At 40.3% G+C, this 23540-nt stretch overlaps 1 protein-coding gene across 1 annotated transcript in view; it reads left to right on the top strand.

Moving 5' to 3' along the window:
- The window catches only part of vwf (von Willebrand factor), a 122188-nt gene that overhangs the window by 50954 nt on the left and 47694 nt on the right, over nt 1-23540 (top strand). Inside the window, exons 23-34 of the mRNA XM_072562153.1 lie at nt 1354-1494; nt 1605-1703; nt 4790-4946; nt 6960-7121; nt 8865-8997; nt 9750-11125; nt 12476-12595; nt 13639-13782; nt 14517-14660; nt 16112-16273; nt 16406-16452; nt 20479-20656. Of these exons, the coding sequence (XP_072418254.1) occupies nt 1354-1494; nt 1605-1703; nt 4790-4946; nt 6960-7121; nt 8865-8997; nt 9750-11125; nt 12476-12595; nt 13639-13782; nt 14517-14660; nt 16112-16273; nt 16406-16452; nt 20479-20656 (2863 nt within the window). The remainder of the gene's footprint in view (nt 1-1353; nt 1495-1604; nt 1704-4789; nt 4947-6959; nt 7122-8864; nt 8998-9749; nt 11126-12475; nt 12596-13638; nt 13783-14516; nt 14661-16111; nt 16274-16405; nt 16453-20478; nt 20657-23540) is intronic.

Genomic DNA, 23540 nt, shown 5'->3' with positions numbered 1-23540 from the left:
CTCATTTTTTTCCCTTTTCACTTCCATCCTTCCATTTCCTGTAGAATTGGGATCACAACATTGGAACAGACAGGAAAATAGTTAAGTGCCATAAGGAAACAGGGTCTTTTAATTAGTTATGCTGTGAATTATACAGAAAGGTTTCATGGAAGAAGGTCATTCCTGAGAGCTTTTTTCTGGATGTAGATACAGTAATAATATTTGTTTCTTCAAAAAATAGAAAGCAAAGAGGTAAACTAACTTAAGGGTCATTAAAATGTTTGATAGGATCAACGTGAAGAACATTTTTCCAATTGTGAAGGAGTTCAAAATTAGGAGGTCTACATATACGTTAATCACAAAGTAAGCTAATCAGACATTTAGAGAGTGGTAACAATGTGGAACACATTATTGATGAGAGTGGTGGAGATGGTTAGTATAGACTTATTTTGTGAGAAATGTTCAATGGCTACCACACCAAGATGGAATAAGAGGATGTCCTGATGGATAAAATAAAGTGGGGTGTGGAGGCTCATGTGTAACATGAACAGCAGCATAGACCAGTTGGGCCAAATAGCCTGTTTCTATGCTGTACGTCATATAAAATTTGTTGTAACAATGTCAAGGGTAAGATGGTATAAATAAGACTGAAATAGTACAACTCACTCTTTTGCTGCTCTTATAGCTAATAGTTTCACTGCATTATATCCAGTGGTTCTGAAGAAACTACCTGCAAAAGAAATAAAATATTAAATTGTTTTAATTATTTTCCTATCTTTGACTATTCATTATATATTTCTAAACCATTTTATCCCTTTTCAAATAATTTTAGAATTGGAACAACCTTTGCATTTTGATTTTTTTGCAAACAGTAAATCCTATCAATAGATGTTTAATAAATGTCTAATCATTATGGCACAATGACACACAGCATTGGAGTGGCTCAGGATCTGTGCTCAATTCCATTCTCAGGCAACTGGCTGTGTAGAGCTTGCACATTCTCCCCGAGTCTGTGTAGGTTGCCACTGGGTGCTCTGGTTTCCTCCTACAGTCCAAAGATGTGCGGGTCAGGTGGATTGGTCATGCTAAATTGTCCATAATGTGCAGCTTGGTGTATTAGCCATGGGAAATGCGGGGTAATAGGGTTGGGTGGTGGGTCAGGATGGGATGCTGTTGGGAAGGTCAGTGTGGTCTCAACTGGCTGAATGGCCTGCTTCCACACTGCATGGATTGTCAGATAGTCTGTGAGAGTTCAAAGAAATATTTAAAAACCATGATGTTTCAAATGAAATTCGTCATCCTAATGTTTTATTTGAGGAAAAATAATCACAATTTTTCTTCTTCAATTCTGCCCCTACCCACCCCATGAAACAGGGTAAAGTTTGTGGATTGTGTGGCAACTTTGATGGAAATGCAAACAATGATTTAGTTGGCAGTGGTAATCAACTTGAGATTAAGCCCATTGACTTTGGGAATTCATGGACAGTGAAGCATCTGTGTGCAGATGCCCACGAGGTAATTTCTTAAACTATGCTATGCACGTTAGTTTGGTAACAATGTCTTCACAGAAGAATAGACTCTTTGCTCATTTTAAATATTAATTCTGATTGCATTCAATTTCTCAGACACCTTCTCCATGCAGTGGAAACAGCCTGAAGCAGTCATTAGTTGAAAATTCATGCGACATCATCAAAAGTGGCCTGTTCAGTGAATGTGCACAGTTGGTGAGACTTTTTTCTTCCCCCAAAACTTTTAACATACTTGCTGTGACTGGTTCTCAGGTGAGGATCCCCAGTTTATTCCAATTCTGGATAGAATACCCGGAATGGTAATGCTTCCTGGTGAGGAGGGATGAACTGGCACCCCTTCTTTATTCAGCTCTTCCCTCTGTTAGTTTCTGCAAGATTAATTTACACAAACTCCTTTTGCCAGGTCAAATGCAGGTATATTTTATAAAGAGTTACTTTAACCAGGCTTTCTTGAGAAAAACAATAGGGTGTTTATTAGCTAGTACAAGGCAAGAAAAGATAATAAGATGTGACACACATACACACAAATTAGAGATGAGAGGTGAATCTGGAAAGTAAAGGTAAAAAGAAGAGAACCGGTATTTGGCTCGTCCAAGTTGAATAGATTTTGAAAATTTATGTCTGTTAAACTGGCTGATTCTGGTGATGTTAACTTTAGTAGTGAACCAGTTCTGAATTCTGCAGTAAGGGGTTTGTCTTGCTTTCTTCAGCAGTGGCTTGGCTGGTGGCTGTTTTTGTTTAAAAGAGAGATATTTCAGTTCTTTTTATGGGCACATGCAGGGCTGTCTCATGGAAGCTCACAGCTCTGTCCTTTCAGAGCAAACGTCAACATACTGTGTCCTAATCCAAAAGCTCACATGCAGAGCCCTCAGGCTGCAATTAGATTTGAGACTTCTTTTTCGTGTATTATTCATGGATGAGGACCCCCCCCCCCCCCAATCCCCTCTGTTCTGTAGCTTGCTGTAGTCTTTCCCCATTTAAATAATAGTCAGCTCCTCTTTTCTGCCTGCCAAAGTACAAAAATGCACATCTTCCCATATTATCTTCCATCTTCCAAGTTTTTACCCACACTGTGTACTCCTTTTGTCATCCCCACCAGTTGCTTCCCCACCAATGTTTGTGTCATCCATGAACTCAGAGAGATACATTCACTTCTCTAATCCAAATTGTTCAGATATATTGTAAACAATTGCGGTGCCAACACTGACCCCTGAAGCACTCTACAAGTTGCAGGTTGCCATTCAGAAAATGCCCCCTTTATAATATGTTGTCAGTCCATGTTTTCCCTGAGTAAATGAGGTGACTGTTTCATTATGCTCTACCTTTGCATAAAGATGTCAATAGAACACCTTGTAATGACAATTTCAGCTGAAGGCCCTCCTTCCTTATCCAGTACTAATTATACCCATTGAAAGCAGATCAGGCAAGTGGCATTTCCACATGTACAGTAGAAGCTGTTAAAGGATCACAAACAATTATCACAGAACAATTTATGGTTAAATATATTAAAATACGACTTGTTTTCGTAGCAGCACACACACTCTCATGCGCACATGCATACATGCTCACACTCACACTCAATTCTATCTCTAACTATATCTGAGTTATTTCGTGGGCCAAGAAGAAACCCTTTCCTCAGTCTCTGGATTAGCAGAAATCTGCTTCCAAGCAAAGGTCACAGGGAGCAATACTGTTAACAGTTTCTTTTGCAACGTTTATCCTTCCTGCTTTTTCTCAAGGCAAAATTGCAATAAATGCACATGTACTACTAGGCTTCCCAGATTCTGAAATATCTGAAATGACCCCCATGTGACCAATAAAGCCCTAGAATACAGTGGTATATTATACATGATATGCAAACATTAAGTGAAAGCTGACCACTCTTCATGGTTACCTGGTCTGGTCAGCAGAACTGCAGCTCATATATACAAATGTCGAAGCTTTCACACATAATACAATGGCATGCAGAAAATTGCCATTTGGTGCTGTTTGAAGGATGTCCTTCATCGAAATGCTTTGTCCTTTTTCTGCTTATGGGAGATTGTTACAAGAGCAGCCTAACCATACCAATGTCACAGAATCAAGCACCAGCTTATAATGCAGCACATCACTTACATCACCCATAATGTGTATGAGCACATCATCCACACTGAAAGATGTAGGTGCTACAGAAGGAGGGTACTAAGGATAGGAAGAGTCTGACCTCAAATGGAACAGTGTCAGCAAAACCTCAGCGTTCATAATTGATTCAACTGAGAACCTGATTGACAGCAAGACTCTGTATAATGAATCCGTGTAAGACGCTGTTAACTCATTTTTTAGATTAGAATCAGTCCAACATTATGGTACAGACAACAGAACACAGGGGGCTAACACCTTTAACATGTTATCTGGCCTGACACCAATTGTTACAGTTAACCTGAGAATGTAACTTTTAAAAATAGTTTTGTGATTTACATATGAAAGAAGTGAAACTATCGTGGTCATTCTAACAGATGAGAGACTTAACAAACAAGGTATTTTTCAATGTATAATTTCAGATACATCACACTGTAAACTTTTGCTATAAATTCTGTGTCTTACAATTGTGTATTCCACAACCACCTGATGAAGGATCAGCGCTCCGAAAACTGGTGCTTCCAATTGAATCTGTTGGACTATAACCTGGTGTTGTGTAACTTTTAACTTTATACACCCCAGTCCAATACCGGCATCTCCAAATCATGACAGTAAGATAGATATGTTAGTCTGCTGGGGGATCCAGGAAAAACAGATTGGTCAGCAGATAACCCCTGTACGTCATAAATGACAGATTCCAGAAAATAATTAAGAGGTCTTTCTTATGTATCCAAAGATAAAAAACAGATTTTATAATAAGTGTTTCACTTGATCTATACTAACTAATGTTTTCCCCACTGCCTGTGGCTTCAAAGGAACATAAGGTTCATTCAATCTGAATCCTGGTATTATCATATTGTAAAGAATGTTTAGTGATCAATTGCTCATTGGCGATTGATTAACTCTGTGGGCTAGTTTATCAAAAACAGTTAAAAACATTACAATCTGTGAAGCAGTTATTACAGCAAGCCAGGTGATTTTTTTGCGTGCAGGTTACAATCCTACAGCAGTCTAACTGCCAGGCAGGGGTGTGCCATTGTATACAAGCAATGCATGTTAACCTTCCTTAAAGGAAGATATGTATACAGCATATATGAAGCAGCAAACATGTAAAAAGAACCAAGAAGAGTCGGGCAAGGATAAATACTTCTCATTTTTCTTAGATTGACCCTCAACCTTTCTGGGAGATTTGTGTGTATGACACCTGCTCTTGTGACTCTACTGGAGAGTGTCTGTGTCTATGCAATGCTATAGCAGCCTATGCACACGAATGTGCACAACTCGGCATCGTTGTCCAGTGGAGAACAGCTAATCTGTGCCGTAAGTAACCTTGATAGCAATGAGATTTTAGTTGGAAGGCTAGTTAATGATCTTGAAATGAATGCTAGAGGAATAATCTGTAAATTTGCAGATGACACCACAATTGGTGTTATGGTAAATAACAAGGAGATAACCCTTAGACTACAGAGCAAATTGGGTGGACGGGTCAGAAAGGCAGATCAATGGCAAATGGATCTTAACCCTGAAAAGTATGAAGTGATGTATCTGGGGGACTAACATGACAGAGGCGTACACGATCAATAGTAAGACCCTAGAAAGATAAGAGGGACCTTGGTGTGCATGTCAACAGGTAGATACGGTGGTTAAGAAAACATGTACGATACCTGCTATTATTAGTCAAGGCATTGACTGCAAGAGTAGAAAGATTATGATGGATCAATTATAAGACATCAATTAGGCAATGTCTGGAGTACTGTATACAGTCTGGTTGCCACCCTATATAAAGGACATGATTGCAGTTTGGAGGATGCAAAGGAGATTCACCAGGAGGTTGCCTGGCCTGGAACATTTCACCTATAAAGAGAAAGTCGATAGGTCGGGGTTGTTTTCCTGAGAGGGGAGACCTGATTGAGGTTTACAAAATTATGAGGGGCATAGCGAAGATAGATAGGAAGAAACTTTTTCCCTTTACCTGAGAGCTCAATAACATGAAGGCAAAGATTTAAGATAAAGGGAAGGAAGTTTAGAGGGGACTCAGGAAGATTTTCTTTTCACCCAAAGGGTGGTGAATGTCTGAAAGGATGGTAGAAGCAGAAAATATCACCACTTTTCAGAAGTATTTAGATGAATGCCATAGCATTCAAGAGCATTGGTGCTGGAAAGTTGGACTAGAGCAGATAGGTACTTTATGATGGGCTGAAGTGCCTCTTTCCATGCTATAAAACACTGCGATTCTACGACTCAATATTAGGATTGTTCATTATTGAAAATGTGGTTTGTTAGTCTGCTCTGGATTGATGTAAAAGCCAAAGTGAATAATTTACTCCAGTAAAGTTGTGGGTAAATGCCGTTGTAAAATGTGTTCTTGATAGGTCTCATTATCGTGATTTAAAAAAAAGAGTTTGCACCATTTTTAGCATCAACAGTTATTGCACCCATCCACCCAGGTTAAGCAAAGGGCACCAACCATGCTGAATATGTAGATTAGGCATCTACAGTGGTGATACTGAATTTGGAAAGTAGTGGACTACTCGGTTCATGTACATGTTGAAGAGGTTATTAATCCAGGTGTGGACTGGACAGTTTTAGCGATAAATGTTTCAATTAAAATTTTGTTCACCCCAATGCCTCTTAAAGATGTGAAAGAAGAGCATTTTTGCCAAAGTATTTTTATGGGCAGCACGGTGGTACAGTGGTTAGCACTGCTGCCTCACAGCGCCAGAGACCCGGGTTCAATTCCTGCCTCAGGCGACTGACTGTGTGGAGTTTGCACATTCTCCCTGTGTCTGCGTGGGTTTCCTCCGGGTGCTCCGGTTTCCTCCCACAGTCCAAAGATGTGCAGGTTAGGTGAATTGGCCATGCTAAATTGTCCGTAGTGTTAGGTTAGGGGTATGGATGGGTTGCGCTTCGGCTGGTCGGTGTGGACTTGTTGGGCCGAAGGGCCTGTTTCCACACTGTAAGTAATCTAATCTAATATCTTTCCCACTGAAACCAGCACTGCTAATTTACAAAACTCCCTCACCTCAGAAAGATAGGGTTTTTTTTTAGAAAACAAATGAGGTTAATTGTCTGATTCTGCATTTTTGGTGCTGAGTTTTCTTTGTGATATGTGCATGGAATTTATGGACTGGCGTGAACAGGAAACAACAAGCCATTCCATCATGATTCCTAAAAGCCCTAGGAGTAAAGATTTGCCAAATTTAACCAATGTTGCATGTGAACACTAATGGTAGGCCACAATCACTTTTACCACCCCAAATGAGCATATGCATTGGTACATGGTTGAGTTTCTCTAACCTTGTCACTAAAAGATCCTTTCTCTGTTCACTGCAGCAATAAGCTGTGAAGAACTGAACACCGGACAAGCAGAATACGTGTGTGAGTGGCGATACAATGTGTGTGCTCCTGCTTGCCCGAAGTCCTGCCAACATCACCTTGAAGAGGAAGACTGCCCTGTGAAGTGTGTGGAGGGCTGCCATGCACATTGTCCTTCAGGTTAGTTTTGTAGAAAGAAAAAAGCACAAAGGGAACATTTCATAATTCCAGAACTTTATTAAATGCAGGTTGGTCTCAAATATTGGCATATTGTTACCACTGTTTAATGTCAACACTTACTACACTCAATCACTCACGTCAGGCCAATACTACCGATCATGCTGGCTGTTTTATGTATCCTGGTTATTACAGGCAATTCAAAAAACGTTTCCTACCTTTTATAAAATTAAATCCCTCCACGAATTATTCTGTGCCTGTGCCTATTTTTCATTATTGGGTTTTATTAGATAGGTTTGGTGCTTGTTAAGTTGATTGACTTCACTCACAAACTGGTGAATGTGTAAAGCTGCATTTCCTTATTATTGGCGAGGAATAGAGTGAACAGTTTGGAGGTTCATCGCCAAACACAGGATAGTAACTGCTCATTGTGAATAAAATCTCACCTTTTGTGAATGGAACAACTTGCATAGTGAAGCAATCACTTCAATCCAAACAGAAGCAATGGTTTTGCTTGATAAATGTCTTGTGGGGGTGGGAGGTGGAGTTACATCACAACCTGAACTGGACCCTCTGAAGCAAGCAAAGTATTAGAATAGGTCAGGTTGAGGGAATCTTAGGGATGTATGAGAGTTTCAACTGTAGGCAGGTTGAGATAGAGCAGGGACATCCGGTTTTTTTGGAGTTGAACTAGAAGCCTTTCATGATTGAGAGACGTTTTAAGACTGGGGGTAAATGCAATGTTGAAGCAACAAGCTTTCTAACTCAGCTTGAAACACTCGCTTTAGAGCAGTTAGGGATTGCTGATGAGGTAATAAAATGTGTGGGTAAGGTTGCCGGTGATTGTAGTTCACCCTAGCAATGACATCAGACAAGCACAGCTAGTGAAAAGGTTATGAGAAATGGCAGTGGGAAACAGGGATGAAGATTCCCAACTCCTCCACGCTTTTTAGTTGTTCTCTGTCAGCATCTCAATAAATTCGTGAAGTAGAGAGGTAGAGAGGGCTATGTTTCTATTCTCATTACAACAAGTGATTCTGTGAACATCTTCGCATGTGGTATGGTGGTATGAGACTTTCTCACAACTGGCATAGAGTATGTACCAGATCATGTTTACTTCCCATCTTTCATTCCCCCTGGCAATAATGTGGTGTAATCATAAGAGGGCCTTGTTTTATCTTAAATAATCTACGATGGTTCAGATTCCTTGCAGACGAGAGGATAGAGAAATAGTCATATGAATTGACTGGTAATCCATGCGTTGGAGACATGGGTCCAAAGCCCAACTTAAATTCAATTAACCATCTGGAAATGAAAACCAATATCATTAATGGTGACCATAAAACTATCTTCAGTGAAGGTTAAAAATTCATGCAATTTATTAACATCCTTGTAGGGAAAGAAATCTGCTGTCCAGTATTGGTCCAGCCTAAATGAAAGCCACAGCAATGTGAATGGCTCTTAATTACCCACTGAAGCGGCCTCGTGAATCACTCATTTCAAGAGCAAGTAGGAAAGGGCAAAATATGCTGGTCTTGCCGATATCTCTTGAAAGATTTTTTTTACAAATCGACCAAAATTCAGAAATAAATAAAAGGATATTGAACTCGAACGCATCTGTTTAGTTCTGAGATAAATAGTACAGGTACTGGCTTTGATGATACATCTCTAAACCATTGAATGGGATAGTTTGACAAACCATTGACAGGAAAATTCTTCACTTTTTGTTGTTTCAATAACATCTAGGAACTATATTGGATGAGAGTTCACAAAAATGCATCGATCCTGCACTTTGTCCAGTGTGTGTCCATGAGGGTCAACGTATTCCAGATGGACAGACAATCGTTATTAATGAAGGAACAGAACACTGTCAGACCTGGTATGCTTTTGTAATATTGCATTATGTTCCAATATTCCTTCCAGACCCCATATGCATTTGAGTTTGGGTTATGGTTTAGGATGAGTTTTAATTCTGTTAAATTCATGCTTTGGATCTTGCAAATTCTTAGCAACTACATCCAAAATGTGCACAGCAATGATTTTAAGATACAGTTTAATCACTTGCAAATCCTCTTTGAATCACATTTCAGTTTTGCAGAAGTGCTTCACAGAAAATCTGCAAGTAAGCAGAAGAACAACTGCATCATTAGATTTGTCCCAGTTTGTTTGTATACAAGCACATTGATTTTTGTGTGTGGGCTTGAAAGACACACAGCTGCAACTTTTTGAGACACAGCTTACCAATGTTATTTACTACAGAGTTCATAGAGTCTTACACCCTGTCTTCTAACCTCCCACCTTCACCCCTTGAACTATTTACAATAATCGAACCTGTGCCTGACTCAGCAGCTCCTTGGTCAATGTAGTTCTGAGTTCAGGCAGGAGGAGAAGGCAGCTGCTATGATTGAGCTATTGAAATAGGCCCCCTATGGTAATCTATTTAGTGATTATCACTGAAGCATCTCAAGTCTGTTCTAGTTCTGGTTCTGTCTAAAGACACTGTTCACTTATGGTTTCTGCTCAAGGTTACGGGATATTGATGACTTTTTATCATGGTCTATATTGTGAAGCATGTTAAAGATGATAGGAATGGATCATTTACTCTATTTTCTCTCTTTTACATCCCCTCAGTTCATGTACTGGAACTTTCTTGCATTGCCAAAATTGCCCGGTATCGGAAAAAACACCAACTTTGACCCCATCACCAGAAGTCCCTGATATAATCTCTGGTGGCTGCAATAGGGTAATGGAGCTGGCTTTCTTGATTGATGGTAGTATGTCATTTTCGAAGAAGGAATTTGAAGAAGTGAAGAAGTTTGTGCTGGCAATGATGGAACAGATGCAGATTGGCCAATCGAACATACGGGTTTCTGTCCTGCAGTTTCATTCACGCATCACAAAACTGTTTGATTTGTGGGAAAAGAAGAGTGTAAGAGAACTGAAGGCATTAGTGAAAACAATGCATTACATTGGCGACTCTAAATCAAATCTAGCTGAAGCTCTGAAGCACACATCAATTCTTGTGTTTGGAAAGGATGTAAGGAAAAAGGTTCCCAGAGTAGCCATACTTGTGACAGCTAGTGCCTCATCTAAAGGTGTTGCAAAGGTCTTGCCTTTCATCGTCAAGAGGAAAGTCACTATGATCACAGTTGGAATTGGTCCACATATAAATAAAAAAGTAATAGACTTGATAACATCCAAATCACGTGATGGCAAGTCATTTATTTTGAAGAATGTCAGTGAGCTTAAAGACTACAGAAGTACAATCTTAGATTATGTGTGCAGTCGTGGAGCAACACCACCACCTCCTACCATCCCAGGAACTGTACCAGCAGGAATACCATCAACAACCACCACATCCCCCTTTACCGCCCAGGTAGTGATCACCACCACACCGCCAAGTGAAGGTAAAAAATGGGATGTTGTGTTCCTTGTGGAAGACTCAAATAAGGTTGGGGAAGCTAACTTTAACAGGACAAAAGAATTTATGATAAAAACTGTGGAAAAATTTCATGTAACAGAGAAAACCACGCGTATATCTGTCATCCAGTTCTCTGATAAAATAAACGATGAATTTACTTTCGTTAGCTCTCAGAGTTCCTGGGAAGTGATTGAAAGAATAAGACAAATGCGGTTTCATGGAGGAGAGCAGACCAACACTGGCAGTGCTCTAAGTTATGTCATTGAAGAAACATTCAGCTTGCAGAATGGTGCAAGGGAGGAAGCACCTGACTTAGTGTTCATGATAACCAGCAACCCTCCATCAGACAGTATCATAAATCCAATAAAGGCTGTCAAAGACAACAACGTAGACTTAATACCAATTGTTGTTGGATCTGATATCGATATAGCTGATTTCCCGCTTCCAGTTGTGCAAACTACCTATGCCAATATTACTGATATAGTTAACAAGGTTTACAAAACTTGTTGCCAACCAGGCACTGATGAAACGATGCCTACGACTTTGGCCACTACCACCAGTACCACCACAACACGACTGCCATTAGGTGAGAATCCCTGCTTACTTGAACTGTGGATAACTTGGACTTTGAGATGGAGTTACATTATATTTGTTGCTTAGAGGCAGGTCATTTGGTCCAGCTGGCATTTTTATTTCAACTTGTTTGTTAAAAGGGTTGATGATCTTCTGAGAATTCCAAACAGTGACAATTTGCCAAACATCTTAAGCACTTGTTTGAAAAGTTTTGAGAAATTTCCATCTCACAAATTTGAAACGATTTAAGCTTTCCAGTGCTCACCTGCACTCAGGTAACTGAATATTACTAGAAGGCGTAGATCTATTTTCCCTTCATTTATCAATGTCCACACACCACTTCCAGAATCATAGAATCATAGCATCCTATCGTGTGGAAGCAGGCCACTGAGCCTTCAGGGGGAAGAGAATACCTCCAGTCAAAAGAAAAATAAGATTGGCCACCTATCTTCGATTCGTGGATGGCTGATTAAGTCGTAGAGTCATACAGGATGAAAACAGACCCTTGGGCCCAACTAGTCCACACCAACTGTATTCCCAAACTAAACTAGTCCCAATTGTCTGCATTTGGGCCATTTCCATCCAAACCCTCCCTATTCATGAACTTGTCTAAATGTCTTTTAAATGTTCAAACTATATTTGACCATAAGACATAGGAGATGAAATTAGGCCATTCAGCCCATTGAGTCTGCTCTGCCATCCAATCTTGGCTGGTAAGTTTCTCAACCCCATTCTCTCGCTTTCTCCCCTTGACAATCAAGAACCTATCTGTCGCCATCTTAAATACACTCAATGACTTGGCCTCCACAGCCTTCTGTGGCAATGAATTCCATAGATTCCCCACTCTCTGACTGAATAAGTTTCTAATTACCTCCGTTCTAAAAAGTCTTCCCTTTACTCTAAGGCTGTGCTCTCAGGTTCAAGTCTCTGTTACCAATGGAAACATCTTCCCAACATCCACTCTGTCCAGACTATTCAGCATTCTGTAAGTTTCAATTAGATTCCCCTCTCATCCTTCTAATCTCCATCAAGTATAAACCCAGAGTCCTCAAACATTCCTCAGATGTGCCTGCATCCACTGATTCCTCTGGCAGTTCATTCCACACATACACCACACTCTCTATGTAAAAATGTTGCCCCTCGTGTTTTTTTTAAAACTTTCTTCTCTCACCTTAAAAATAAGTCCCCTAGTTTTGAAGTCGCCCACCATAGGGAAGGGTGGCCAGAATTGTACACATAGTACTCCAGAAAAGGCCCCACTAACATCCTGTACAACCATAATATGACATCCCAGCTCCTATACTCAAAGTTCTGAGTTATGAAGGCAGGTGTGCTAAGGCATAATTCTATTTCTTTCACATAGCTCCATGCACTGAGCCAATGGATGTTGTCATACTCCTCGATGCTACTGACAGAGTTGGAGAGACACAGTTTGAAGAAATGAAAACATTCGTGAAAATCTTTGTTGGTAAAATCCAAACAGGTTAGTGAAAAAAATGTCAACATTATGAATAACACCAAACTACTCAGCAAACGACTCCAAAACAAGTCAAGCATGCACTTATTAGAACAAAATCACAGCAGAGTGACCGTTCATTGTAGAGGTAGACAGAGAGACTGGAAGCAGAGATTGCAATTTGGGGAGAGCTCAGTGGCAGAGATTGAGGGGATTGGAAGGAATTCAGAGGTAGACTTTGGGAGGGTCAGTGAGACCAAAGATGGACACAGGAGTGAGTTCAGAGGTGAGATGGTAGACAATTGGAGAGTGATTGGAGACAAAAATGCATGGTTAGAGGCAGGTCAGAGGTACAAATTGGCAGTCAGAGATAATGGCATGAAAAGTTTTAGGCCACAATCGGAAAGGCATTGCATTGTTGAATCAGAGAGTGGAATGAGAGGTAGGAGGATTAAAAGCAGAGTCAGAGATTAACTGAGTTGGTAATGCTTTGGAAAGCAGAAGGGGGAAGTTCTATAATTACTGAGTGGCATGTGGAATCCATAAAGGTAGAGACACAGTTTTAGATCAACTAGTTGGGCCTGGCATGACCCAAAACTCCTTGCCTCCTGATCTATAAATAATGTAGTAAAAGCGATAGATCAAGCCTGTATCCCCATGCTTTACCTGACATTTTCTTGAAAGCAGGAATGCCTCGGCAACGATTAAAAATAGAGTAACTGTTAGAATGAAGGCATACCACTCCTGAAAAGGTTTTAATGGTCAACCTAATTCCCCAGAGAGGAATAATCACCAACTCTGTTAAAAGATGAGTTTACTCAGCAGGGAAGTCGGGTAGGTTCAATTTTGTGACAGATTTTTAACGTTTTAAAATGTTAACTTCCCACCTGATTGAAAATCACTTGTGTTTTTGGTGAGGGTAAACATTCCTTTGCTATTTAAGTTAGAATATTGAGGACCCTTTATTATTCCTGTCACGCTGCTCCGTCCTACCATATGAGCTTTGCTTTACCTACATAAGAGGAAATGTCATGTGTGTTTTTCCACTAAACAGTTTTTTTCTACTGCAGGAACAGATGCCACTCATATCTCTGTGCTGCAGTATGGAAGGGACATCACACAGGAAATTTCTTTCGATGAAAACCAGGAAAAGGAACAGCTTTTCAAGTTGATTGACCAAATTCAGCAAAGGGAATCAGGACCAAGTCAACTAGGTAAAGATTCTCTGATATTAAAGTGTATTTTTTAAATTCAATTTTACATAAACACAGTGGCTACAAGAACAGGTCAGCGGCTCGGAGTACTGCGGCAAATAACTCAGCTCCTGACACCTCAAAGCCTGTCCAATATCTACAAGGCACAAGTCAGGAATGTGATGGAATACTCCCCAATTGCCTGGATGGGTGCAGCTCCAAGGACACTCAAGCATCTCAACACCATTTAGGACAAAGCAGCCCTCTTGATTGGCGCCACATCCACAAGCATCTATTCCATCCAACACTGACACTCAGAAGCAGCGGTGTGTACCATCTCCAAGAATTCCTACAGAAATTCACCAAAGTTGCTCAGACAGCACCTTCCAAATCCTTGACCACCCTCCGTCTAGAATGACAATGGGAACACCACTGCCTTCAAATTCCCCTCCAAGCCACTCACCATTATGACTTGGAAATATATTGTCATTCCTTCACTGTCACTGGGTCAAAGTCAAAGTCCAGGAATTCCCTCCCTAATGGCATTGTGGGTCAACCCCCAGCAGGTGGACTGCGGTGGTTCAAGAAGGCAGATCATCCCCATCCTTTCAAGGGCAACTAGGGACAAGCAATAAATGCCCAGCCAGTGACACCCATGTCCTACAAATTTTTTTTTATTCTTCCTTTTTCTTATAATTTCTTTACACCAGCAAAAAAAAGATATATTCCTGTAATTTCTCTATGATCTATTACAGGATCAGCACTCTCCTTCTCTGTACAGAATATGGTAATGGAAGCAAAAGGGGGAAGAGTTGGTATTCCAAAGATTGTTGTGATGATAGTGACTGACACCTCTAAAGATGATGTTGGTCGGGCAGCGCAGGAAGCAGTGATAACAGGTAAGTCAATGTCACAAATATTAATTGCACTGAAACCAGATTGCCCTTTCAAAGGTTCAGTACCTAGGAAGAGCCACACTGTTGGGGTTGCAATCTTTATCTAATCTGTGGCACTGCCTTCCTAATGGATACATGTAAAAGATCCTGTTGCCCTAATTGGCAGAAGAGCAAGGGAGTACTTCTTCAGTGTTCTGCCCAATGATTACACCTCAATTAATAAAGGTAAAAGAGAAAAGTTACATAGTCTGACCAGACCAGAGGCCTGCTGTCTCATTGCAGAGAGACAACTAGTGGTGGTTTATCCTTTTATAGTAACCTCAGCCAGTGTGGGAATTGAACCCATGCTATTGGCATCCTTCTACCAACACCACAAGAGGAAAATAACTGGTCATTATCATATGGCTGTTCAGCTGAGCTCAGGCTGGCATTTTGTACATTGCAACAATGGCTGTTTGTCAAAAAATATTTAATTGGCTATAACATCTGCAAATTCTTCTTTCACCTCTGATTTAAAATAATCTCAATAGCTGCTGGAAGTATTAGTTATCTATCTGCAGCTATCAATATTGATACAATGTTGTTTGATTCATCTTAGTTATTTGCAACCTGACCAAAAATAATGTCAAACTGGATATTGGCCCTGTGAACTATGTCAATTATTTATTTTTAAATTTTATTTAGTATCTACTCACTTCTATGTTTCTATTCCACGTACAGATGAGTATAGTGTGCAGCAGTACAGGGGAAAAATTGAATGAAAGTTTGGCACCAGATTATTGGATCTCAGAGCTTTTCTGTTCAAAGTGGTGAAATTGTAGTCATGATCAGAAACTATTCAAGGCATTTACAAAGAAAACAGACAAGCATAATGAGCTTATTTTATCCAAAATTCTATTGGAAGGATGTTGTGAAACTTGAAAGGTTTCAGAAAAGATTTACAAGAATGTTGCCAGGGTTGGAGGATTTGAGCTATAGGGAGAGGCCAAATAGGTGAAGGCTGTTTTCCCTGGAGCATCGGAGGCTGAGGGATGACCTTATACAGGTTTAAAAAATCATGAGGGGCATGGAAAGGATAAATAGACAAGGTCTATTCCCTGGGGTGGGGGAGTCCAGAACTAGAGGGCATACGTTTAGAGTGAGGGGAAAAGACATAAAAGGGACCTGAAGGGCAACTTTTTCTTGCAGAGGGTGGTGTGTGTATGGAATGCGCTGCCAGAGGAAGTGGTGGAGGCTGGTACAATTACAGCATTTATAGGAAATCCATATGGGTTTATGAATAGGATGGGTTTAGAGGGATATGGGCCTAGTGCTGGCAAATGAGACTAGATTAGGTTAGGATATCTTTTGGACCAAAGGGTCTGTTTCCATGCTGCACATCCCGATGACTCTATGACACTACATGAACATTCATATTAAAATCACTGCCTTTTTCTTAATCTCTTTTATTTTAGGTGTAACAGTGATTCCGATAGGCATAGGTCAAAAACTTGATGATGAACAACTTCTAACCTTAGCTGGGCATAATCCAAACAATGTCTTTCACGTGGCTAAGACAGAAAATCTTCCCATCATGATGACAATTAGTGATAACTTTATGGAAAAAGTCTGTACAGGTAAGTCTCATAAATCAATATTAGTAAGTAATCTTTAGATCAGAAAAATTAAATCAAATTATGAATTCCCTTGATTAGTTATTAACTGTAGCACAAACAGGAGTAATTCCAGTTTCCATTTCTCTTTCACAGCAACTTTACCTCAGGAATGCATTGATGACAAGGGGAATCGGCGACAGGTATAATTTATTATTCAGAAGCCTTCATACATCAGAGTATTACAGCCCCATAATTGCAGGTCCACTTGCTCACATATAACAAGGCCCATTTGCCCTATAATTTGCACTGTTTAAATATACACAAGACCTGAATTTCTGCAGAATTACTTCCAAACCACCAACATCACGTGGTAGAAATACAGTGGAAACTGTTGAGAAATAGCCTTTGTAGGAGGCTTCCAATGAAGCCAAAATTGTGATTTGGGAGAAGGAGCAAGGAACGTCTGGATCTGGATCAAGATTAAGAATGTAGGGAAGTACAAAGGTTATGAATGGGTTCCATTCTGGAGTCTGTTCGCAAGTTGATTTGAATGCAAGTCAGAACACAATGCAGGACAAAATAGATTAGCTGTTCGTAAGTACAGGAAATGTTTGCATGTTGAATTATTAAAATTACATCCATATATGGTACAACATTCGTAAAGTATGAGAATTAACAAGTCAGACATCCATAAATTGGAATTTGCCTTTACCAGATTAGAAAACATGTTGAGTTCCTCTAAGCAATCACCAAAAAAATTTCTTCCTCCTTATATATCTATCCAATTCTCTCCTGAATCATTTTCTATTATATTTGCCTTGCTTTATATCATCTTGGCCAGTTAGTAAGTCTACAACCTTCTTTTAATTTATATCTTCAGTTTTCCCTTGGCAACTTTGAGGCTGAATTTGAGTGTAAATTGTCCATTCCCTTATGTTGAATGGTATTCTGATATTAGTTGCAAGCACACAATTGCACTTCAACATTTGCATTATTTAATAATAAAGGCTACATTTTTAAATTGTTGAAATTTCTTAGGAATTTCTTCGAAGCCATAGTGTGGAAACAGGCCCTTTGGCCTAACGAGTCCACACCAACCCTCCAAAGAGTATCCCACCCAAACCCATTCCCCTACAGGATTACTCTATATTAACCCCTGACCAATTATGATGCTTGTGTTGATTGGAGAAAAGTTTCCAGTTGGGGTTAAGGGAAATTATAGACTTACACAAAGTCATCTGAATCCGAGCCCACATGGACGGATGGTGCAAATCCAAGAGGGGAGTTTTGTTGCCAACTGCTAATAAGAGGCTGCCCCAGAAGCACCAGACAATGAAGGAGGATGTGCTTGCCTCTCCAATTTTCTGGACAAATCAAAGACCTGATACAGGTGGTTGTTCCTGAGGTTGCACAGAGAAGAGAGTACCTCTACTCGAAAGGAAAATAAAATTGCAGTAATCGGCCACCTGGTGGTTGGCTGATAAATCATAGAAGCATACAGCATGGAAACAATGTCTTCAGTTCAACTAGTCCACGCTGACCATGTTCCCAAATGAAACTAGTCCACCTTTCAGAATCACCTCCAATAACTACCTACCATCGATATCAGGCTCACAGCTCTATAGTTACCAGGTTCTCCTTACAGTGTCTGTTAAATAAAGGCACAACATTAGCTACCCTCCAATCCTCTGGGACCTCACCTGTGGTTATAGATCATGCTAAAATTTCTTCTAGAGGCCCCACAATATCCTCTCTAATACCCACGGAAATACTTGATCTGGTCCCAGAGATTTATCCACCTTTATATTTGCTAAGACTTCCAGCACTTCCTGTTCTGTAATGTGAACTGTTTTCAAAACATCAATATTTATTTCCCTGAGTTCACTAAGCTCAATTTCTTTCTCCACAGTAAAATATTAATTTAAGATCTCTGTCCTCTCCTGAGTTTCAACACAAAGATGACCTTGTTGCTTTTTAAGGGACCCTACTCTCTCATTGGTTGCTCTTAACACACTTGTAGAATCTCTTTATATTATCCTTAACCTTATCTGTCAAAGCTATCTCATATCTCCTTTTTGCTGTTCTGATTTCCCTGTAAGAATACTTCTACATCTTTTATACACCTCAAAAGATTCATTTGATCCCAGTTATTTACAATTAATATATATATATTTTAATTCTTGACTAGAACCTCAATATCTTTATTCATCAATTATTCCTTAATTTTACCAGCATTACCTTTTAGTCTAACAGTAACACAATGCCTCTGAGCTCTTGTTGACACACTTCTGAAAACCTTCCAGTTGTCCATCACAGCTTTACCGGCGAACAATCTACTCTAATCAACTTTTGAAAATTCTTGTCTCATACCATTAAAATTTGCCTTACTCCAGTTAGGATCTTTACTTTTAATGGAAGGCTTATCTTTTTCCATAACTGTTTTAAACCTAGTACAATTATGATCACTAGTCCCAAAATGTTTCCTTATTAACACTTCAGTCACCTGCCCCATCTTATTTCTTAAGAGAAGGTCAGATTTTGCTTCTTTGCTGTTAGGAACATTTACATATTGATAAAGAAACTTTTCTTGAACAGATTTAACAAACTCCTCACCATCTAAGCCTTTAACACTATGGCAGTTCCAGTCAATGTTTGGAAAATTAAAAATCCATAACTATTACAACCCTATTGTTCCTCCATATATCTGAAATCTCCCTATATATCTGTTCCTCAATTTCCTGCTAACAATTGGGGGACCTATTGTATAATCCCATCAAGATGATCATTCCTTTGTTATTTCCAATTTCAACCCATATATTTTCACTGAATGATTTTTCAAAAATATTCTTTCTAATTATAGTAGAAATGTTTTCCTTAATCAAAAATGCCACTTCCCCTCCTCTCTTTCCTCCATTTTTATGTTTCGTGCAGCATCTAAAACGCTGAACATTGACCTGCCAGTTCTGTCCTTCCCTCAGCCAAGTTTCTGTAATAACTATGATGTCCCAGTCCTATGTTCTGATACATGCCCTGAGTTCATCAGCCTTACCTGTAAGACCCCTTGCATTGAAATAAATGCAGTTGAATAGTTCAGAGTTACTTCATTCTCTGGGCTTGCTCTTGTCTGTCTTTTGCACCATTGGCAATATAAACCAAATCATCCACGACATTTCTGCCACCTCCAAAAAGACCCCAACACCAGGGATATATTTCCCTCCCCACCCCTTTCCACCTTCCTCAAAGACCGTTCTCTCCGTGACTACCTGGTCAGATCCACGCCCCTCTACAACCCACCCTCCCATCCTGGCAACTTCCCTACCACCGCAGGAACTGCAAAACCTGCGCCCACACCTCCTCCCTCATCTCCATCCAAGGTCCTAAAGGAACCTTCTACACCCATCAAAGTTTTACCTGCACATCCACTAATATCGTTTATTGTATCTGTTGCTCCCGATGCGGTCTCCTCTACATTGGGGAGACTGGATGCCTCCTAGCAGAGCGCTTTAGGGAACATCTCCGGGACACCTGCACCAATCAACCACACCGCCCTGTGGCCCAACATTTCAACTCCCCCTTCCACTCTGTCGAGGACATGGAGGTCGTGGGCCTCCTTCACTGCCGCTCCCTCACCACCAGACGCCTGGAGGAAGAACGCCTCATCTTCCGCCTCGGAATACTTCAACCCCAGGGCATCAATGTGGACTTCAACAGTTTCCTCATTTCCCCTTCCCCACCTCACCCTAGTTCCAAACTCCCAGCTCAGCACTGTCCCCATGACTTGTCCTACCTGCCTATCTTCTTTTCCACCTATCCACTCCACCCTCTCCTCCCTAACCTATCACCTTCATCCCCTCCCCCACTCACCTATTGTACTCTATGCTACTTTCTCCCCACCCCCACCCTCCTCTAGCTTATCTCTCCATGCTTCAGACTCTCTGCCTTTATTCCTGATGAAGAGCTTTTGCCTGAACCGTCGATTTTACTGCTCCTCGGATGCTGCCTGAACTGCTGTGCTCTTCCAGCACCACTAATCCAGAATCTGATTTCCAGCATCTGCAATCATTGTTTTTACCTAATATCCCACATTAGCTGCTCCCTCTCAATATTTTCCACACCATTTTCCAAGGGCTGTTCCTCCCAGCCAGCTCTAACAGTTTGTTAAAATTCAGCCCAAATTTGAATGCAGTTATTGATTCCTAATGCTGCTTCCATTGCATTGTTTGCAGGCAGGAGAGAAGTGGATGTTGCACGATAAATGTCACAGTTTCACGTGCAAAGCAAATGGAGAAGTGGTTTCCACAAATCATATAATAAACTGTGATAAGCTACAGAAACCCACCTGCAGCAATAATCTACCCAGCATCAAAATTGAGGAAAAGTGTGGCTGTCGGAATGCATGCCCCTGTAAGTAGCACAATGAGAATTATTTCCAGAAGGTATTTTGTGGGAGCAGGGACAGAGGCTGATTTGGAACTGGTTAAAAGACATTCTTTTCTCTCTGGATCAACTCTAGCTTGACAGTGCTGTTTAAAATCTTTCACAGAGCTTGCGATGTCAAGAAGGTGCATTCACTGATACTGTGTTCATGACACCAGTTTTATTTGTCTCTTGCTCTTTCTCTTTCATGTTATTTGGATGTTGGTCTTTAGGTCTGGATTTTTGGAGCTGTGCACTGACATCTAGTGTCCATGCAGCTGAGTCCATTTTCTGCCATTTGGTTACAGGGTTTGACACACTGGGGTAAAACCATGACTACAGGAAACTGATGCAGGCTGGAGTAAATTCTGAACTTCAGCAGCTGCTGGATACCTATTTAAAATATTAGTAAAAAGCAGGGCAAGAGGCACTGGGGTTGATTGCTCAACTACACCATAACAGCAGTAATTTGTCAGAATCAATTTCATCAGCCTGTAGTTGGTTCATACGGTTTCACGCCATTGGTGTTAATGAAGTGAAAGTTATGATTGACAAGAAAGGCCAAATCATTTTAGTTGATCTGCTCAGAAAGATCTTGTGGTCTTCTCAATTCAGTCAGAATTCACACAACACCAGGTTATAGTCCTACAGATTTATTTGAAATCACAAGCTTTTGGAGTACTGCTCCTTCGTCATGTCGTCACTTCACCTGATGAAGGAGCAACAGTCTGAAAGTTTGTGGTTTCAAAGAAACCTGGAGGACTATGACATGGTGTCGTGTGACTTCTGACTTTGTTCACTCCAGTCCAACACTGGCATCTCCATACCATGGCCGCCCAATTCAGCACCCAATTTGTTTTTATTTAACAAGTTCAGGCTTTATGCATCCATTACACTCCCAAAACGACTGCTCCACATATTATCAATTTTTGTATAAATAAGTTATGAACCCTTTACTCCAGGATCTCTTTGTTCTCTTTATGCAATTAAACTGAAATCAATTCTCAACTTTACCTGAAGGTTATTGCTGATTATTTTTGGATGGATAAGTTGAATGTTAGCAAGAAAAGTGGAAATATTCCCTGCTCCTCTTCATAGACAAGTATCAGGGCTGCTTTTATACCCACCCACACTGACTCACAGATCATTAGTTCAATACCTCAAACAAAAAACTGGGATGTAAGTAACATAGCATTGCACAATGAACCGACACTATCTGCTCAGCATTTGTTGCTGTCCACAAATCCAGAATCTTCTAATTTGGAGATATCTTCACCCTTAATAGAACCAGGATATTTTTAAAAAATGTTTCAAACTGATATTAAACAATAATATCAAAATAAGTCTCAAACTTTTCTTTATTATGTCAGTTTCTATTCTGTTTTACTATTCATTTTGTTTTGTTGTTGTTTGAAGTAGTGTGCTGTGCCTTCTCTAGATGGCTGACTGACTCTCTTGCATTCTTATCACACCGCTACAATGGTTTGCCAAGCAGGATTCTGGACCAACACAGAGATCCATGGTTTCCAATGTCCTTTCAAGGAAGAGAGAGAGAGCGAGAAAGAGAGAGAGAGAGAGACAGAGCATTCATAGAGTCCTTAAAGTGTGAAAGCAGGCCCTTTGGTCCATTGAGTCCACACTGACCCTGTGAAGAGCATCCCACCCAGTTCCACCCCATCCCTGTGACCCTGCATTCCCTATGGCTAAACTACCTAGCCTGCACATCTTTGGACTGTGGGAGGAAACCACAGCACCCGAAGGAAACCCATGCAGACATCAGCAGAATGCGCAAACTCCACACAGACAGTCACCGAAGGATGGAATCAAACCTGGGTCCCTGGTGCGGTGAGACAACAGTGCTAACCACTGAGCCACCGTGCCCCCATCATTGTAATGCTCTGTCACATATATGGCCTACTTACCCCTTCTCCCCATGGTCAGAAGACGTGACTTACACTGGGTAAATTTCCAACAAGTCAGAAGTCACACAACACCATGTTATTGTCCACCAGGTTTCTTTGAAACCACAAACTTTCAGACCGTTGCTCCTTTATCAGGTGAAGTGACGACGTGACAAAGGAGCAGTACTCCAAAAGCTTGTGATTTCAAATAAATCTGTTGGACTATAACCTGGTGTTGTGTGACTTCTGACTGAATTTGGAAGACAACAGGATCTTTCTGAGTAGATCAACTAAAATGATTTGGCCTTTCTTGTCAATGAGGATGTTGTAAGCTTGTGTTCTCTGTGACCCCTCAAACATTGATGTCAACAAACTGGTTGATGTTATTACCAGCATTAAAAAAAATTAATTTGTCATGAAACACATTAGGATGCACTGAAGATATGAAAGGCACAGTAGGAAATCATCTGTAACAATACAACATTGACATGAATTGGACGCTCATTCCTTTGCAGGTCATGAACCTACTATCTTGATACTTAGAGCAATAACCTGTCCTAAAATGATGAAAAAGAGAATAGCATTTGTTGAAAAGTTAAAGTTGCTGTTAAACTGTATCACAAATGATCTGACAGTCTTTCCTCAGATACATCATGTTCCTTAAAACTGTGGTGGAATTTGCTAGGGTGGACTGAGAGAAAATATTTCCCCTTCTGGAGCAATCCAGTAATAACAGCAATCGATATAAGGAAGTGACTAATTAATCTAAAAATGATTTAGGACCAATTCCTTACCCGGAAACTCACTACCATATGATGTGGTTAAGATGAATAACATAGATGTTTTTCAAGAGACACTGCATAAGCAAATGTAGTCGAACGGATATATTGATAGAATCAGCTAAAGTAGAGACTTGCGAGGAACATAAGCACTGGTATAAACCAGTTGGTCAAATGATCTATTTCTGTGGT

The sequence above is a fragment of the Chiloscyllium punctatum genome, chromosome 44, assembly GCF_047496795.1.
Source record: "Chiloscyllium punctatum isolate Juve2018m chromosome 44, sChiPun1.3, whole genome shotgun sequence".
Taxonomy (NCBI): Eukaryota; Metazoa; Chordata; class Chondrichthyes; order Orectolobiformes; family Hemiscylliidae; genus Chiloscyllium; species Chiloscyllium punctatum.
The sequence above is the reverse complement of the archived record's forward strand: the minus strand, read 5'-3'. Positions and strand labels throughout refer to the sequence as shown.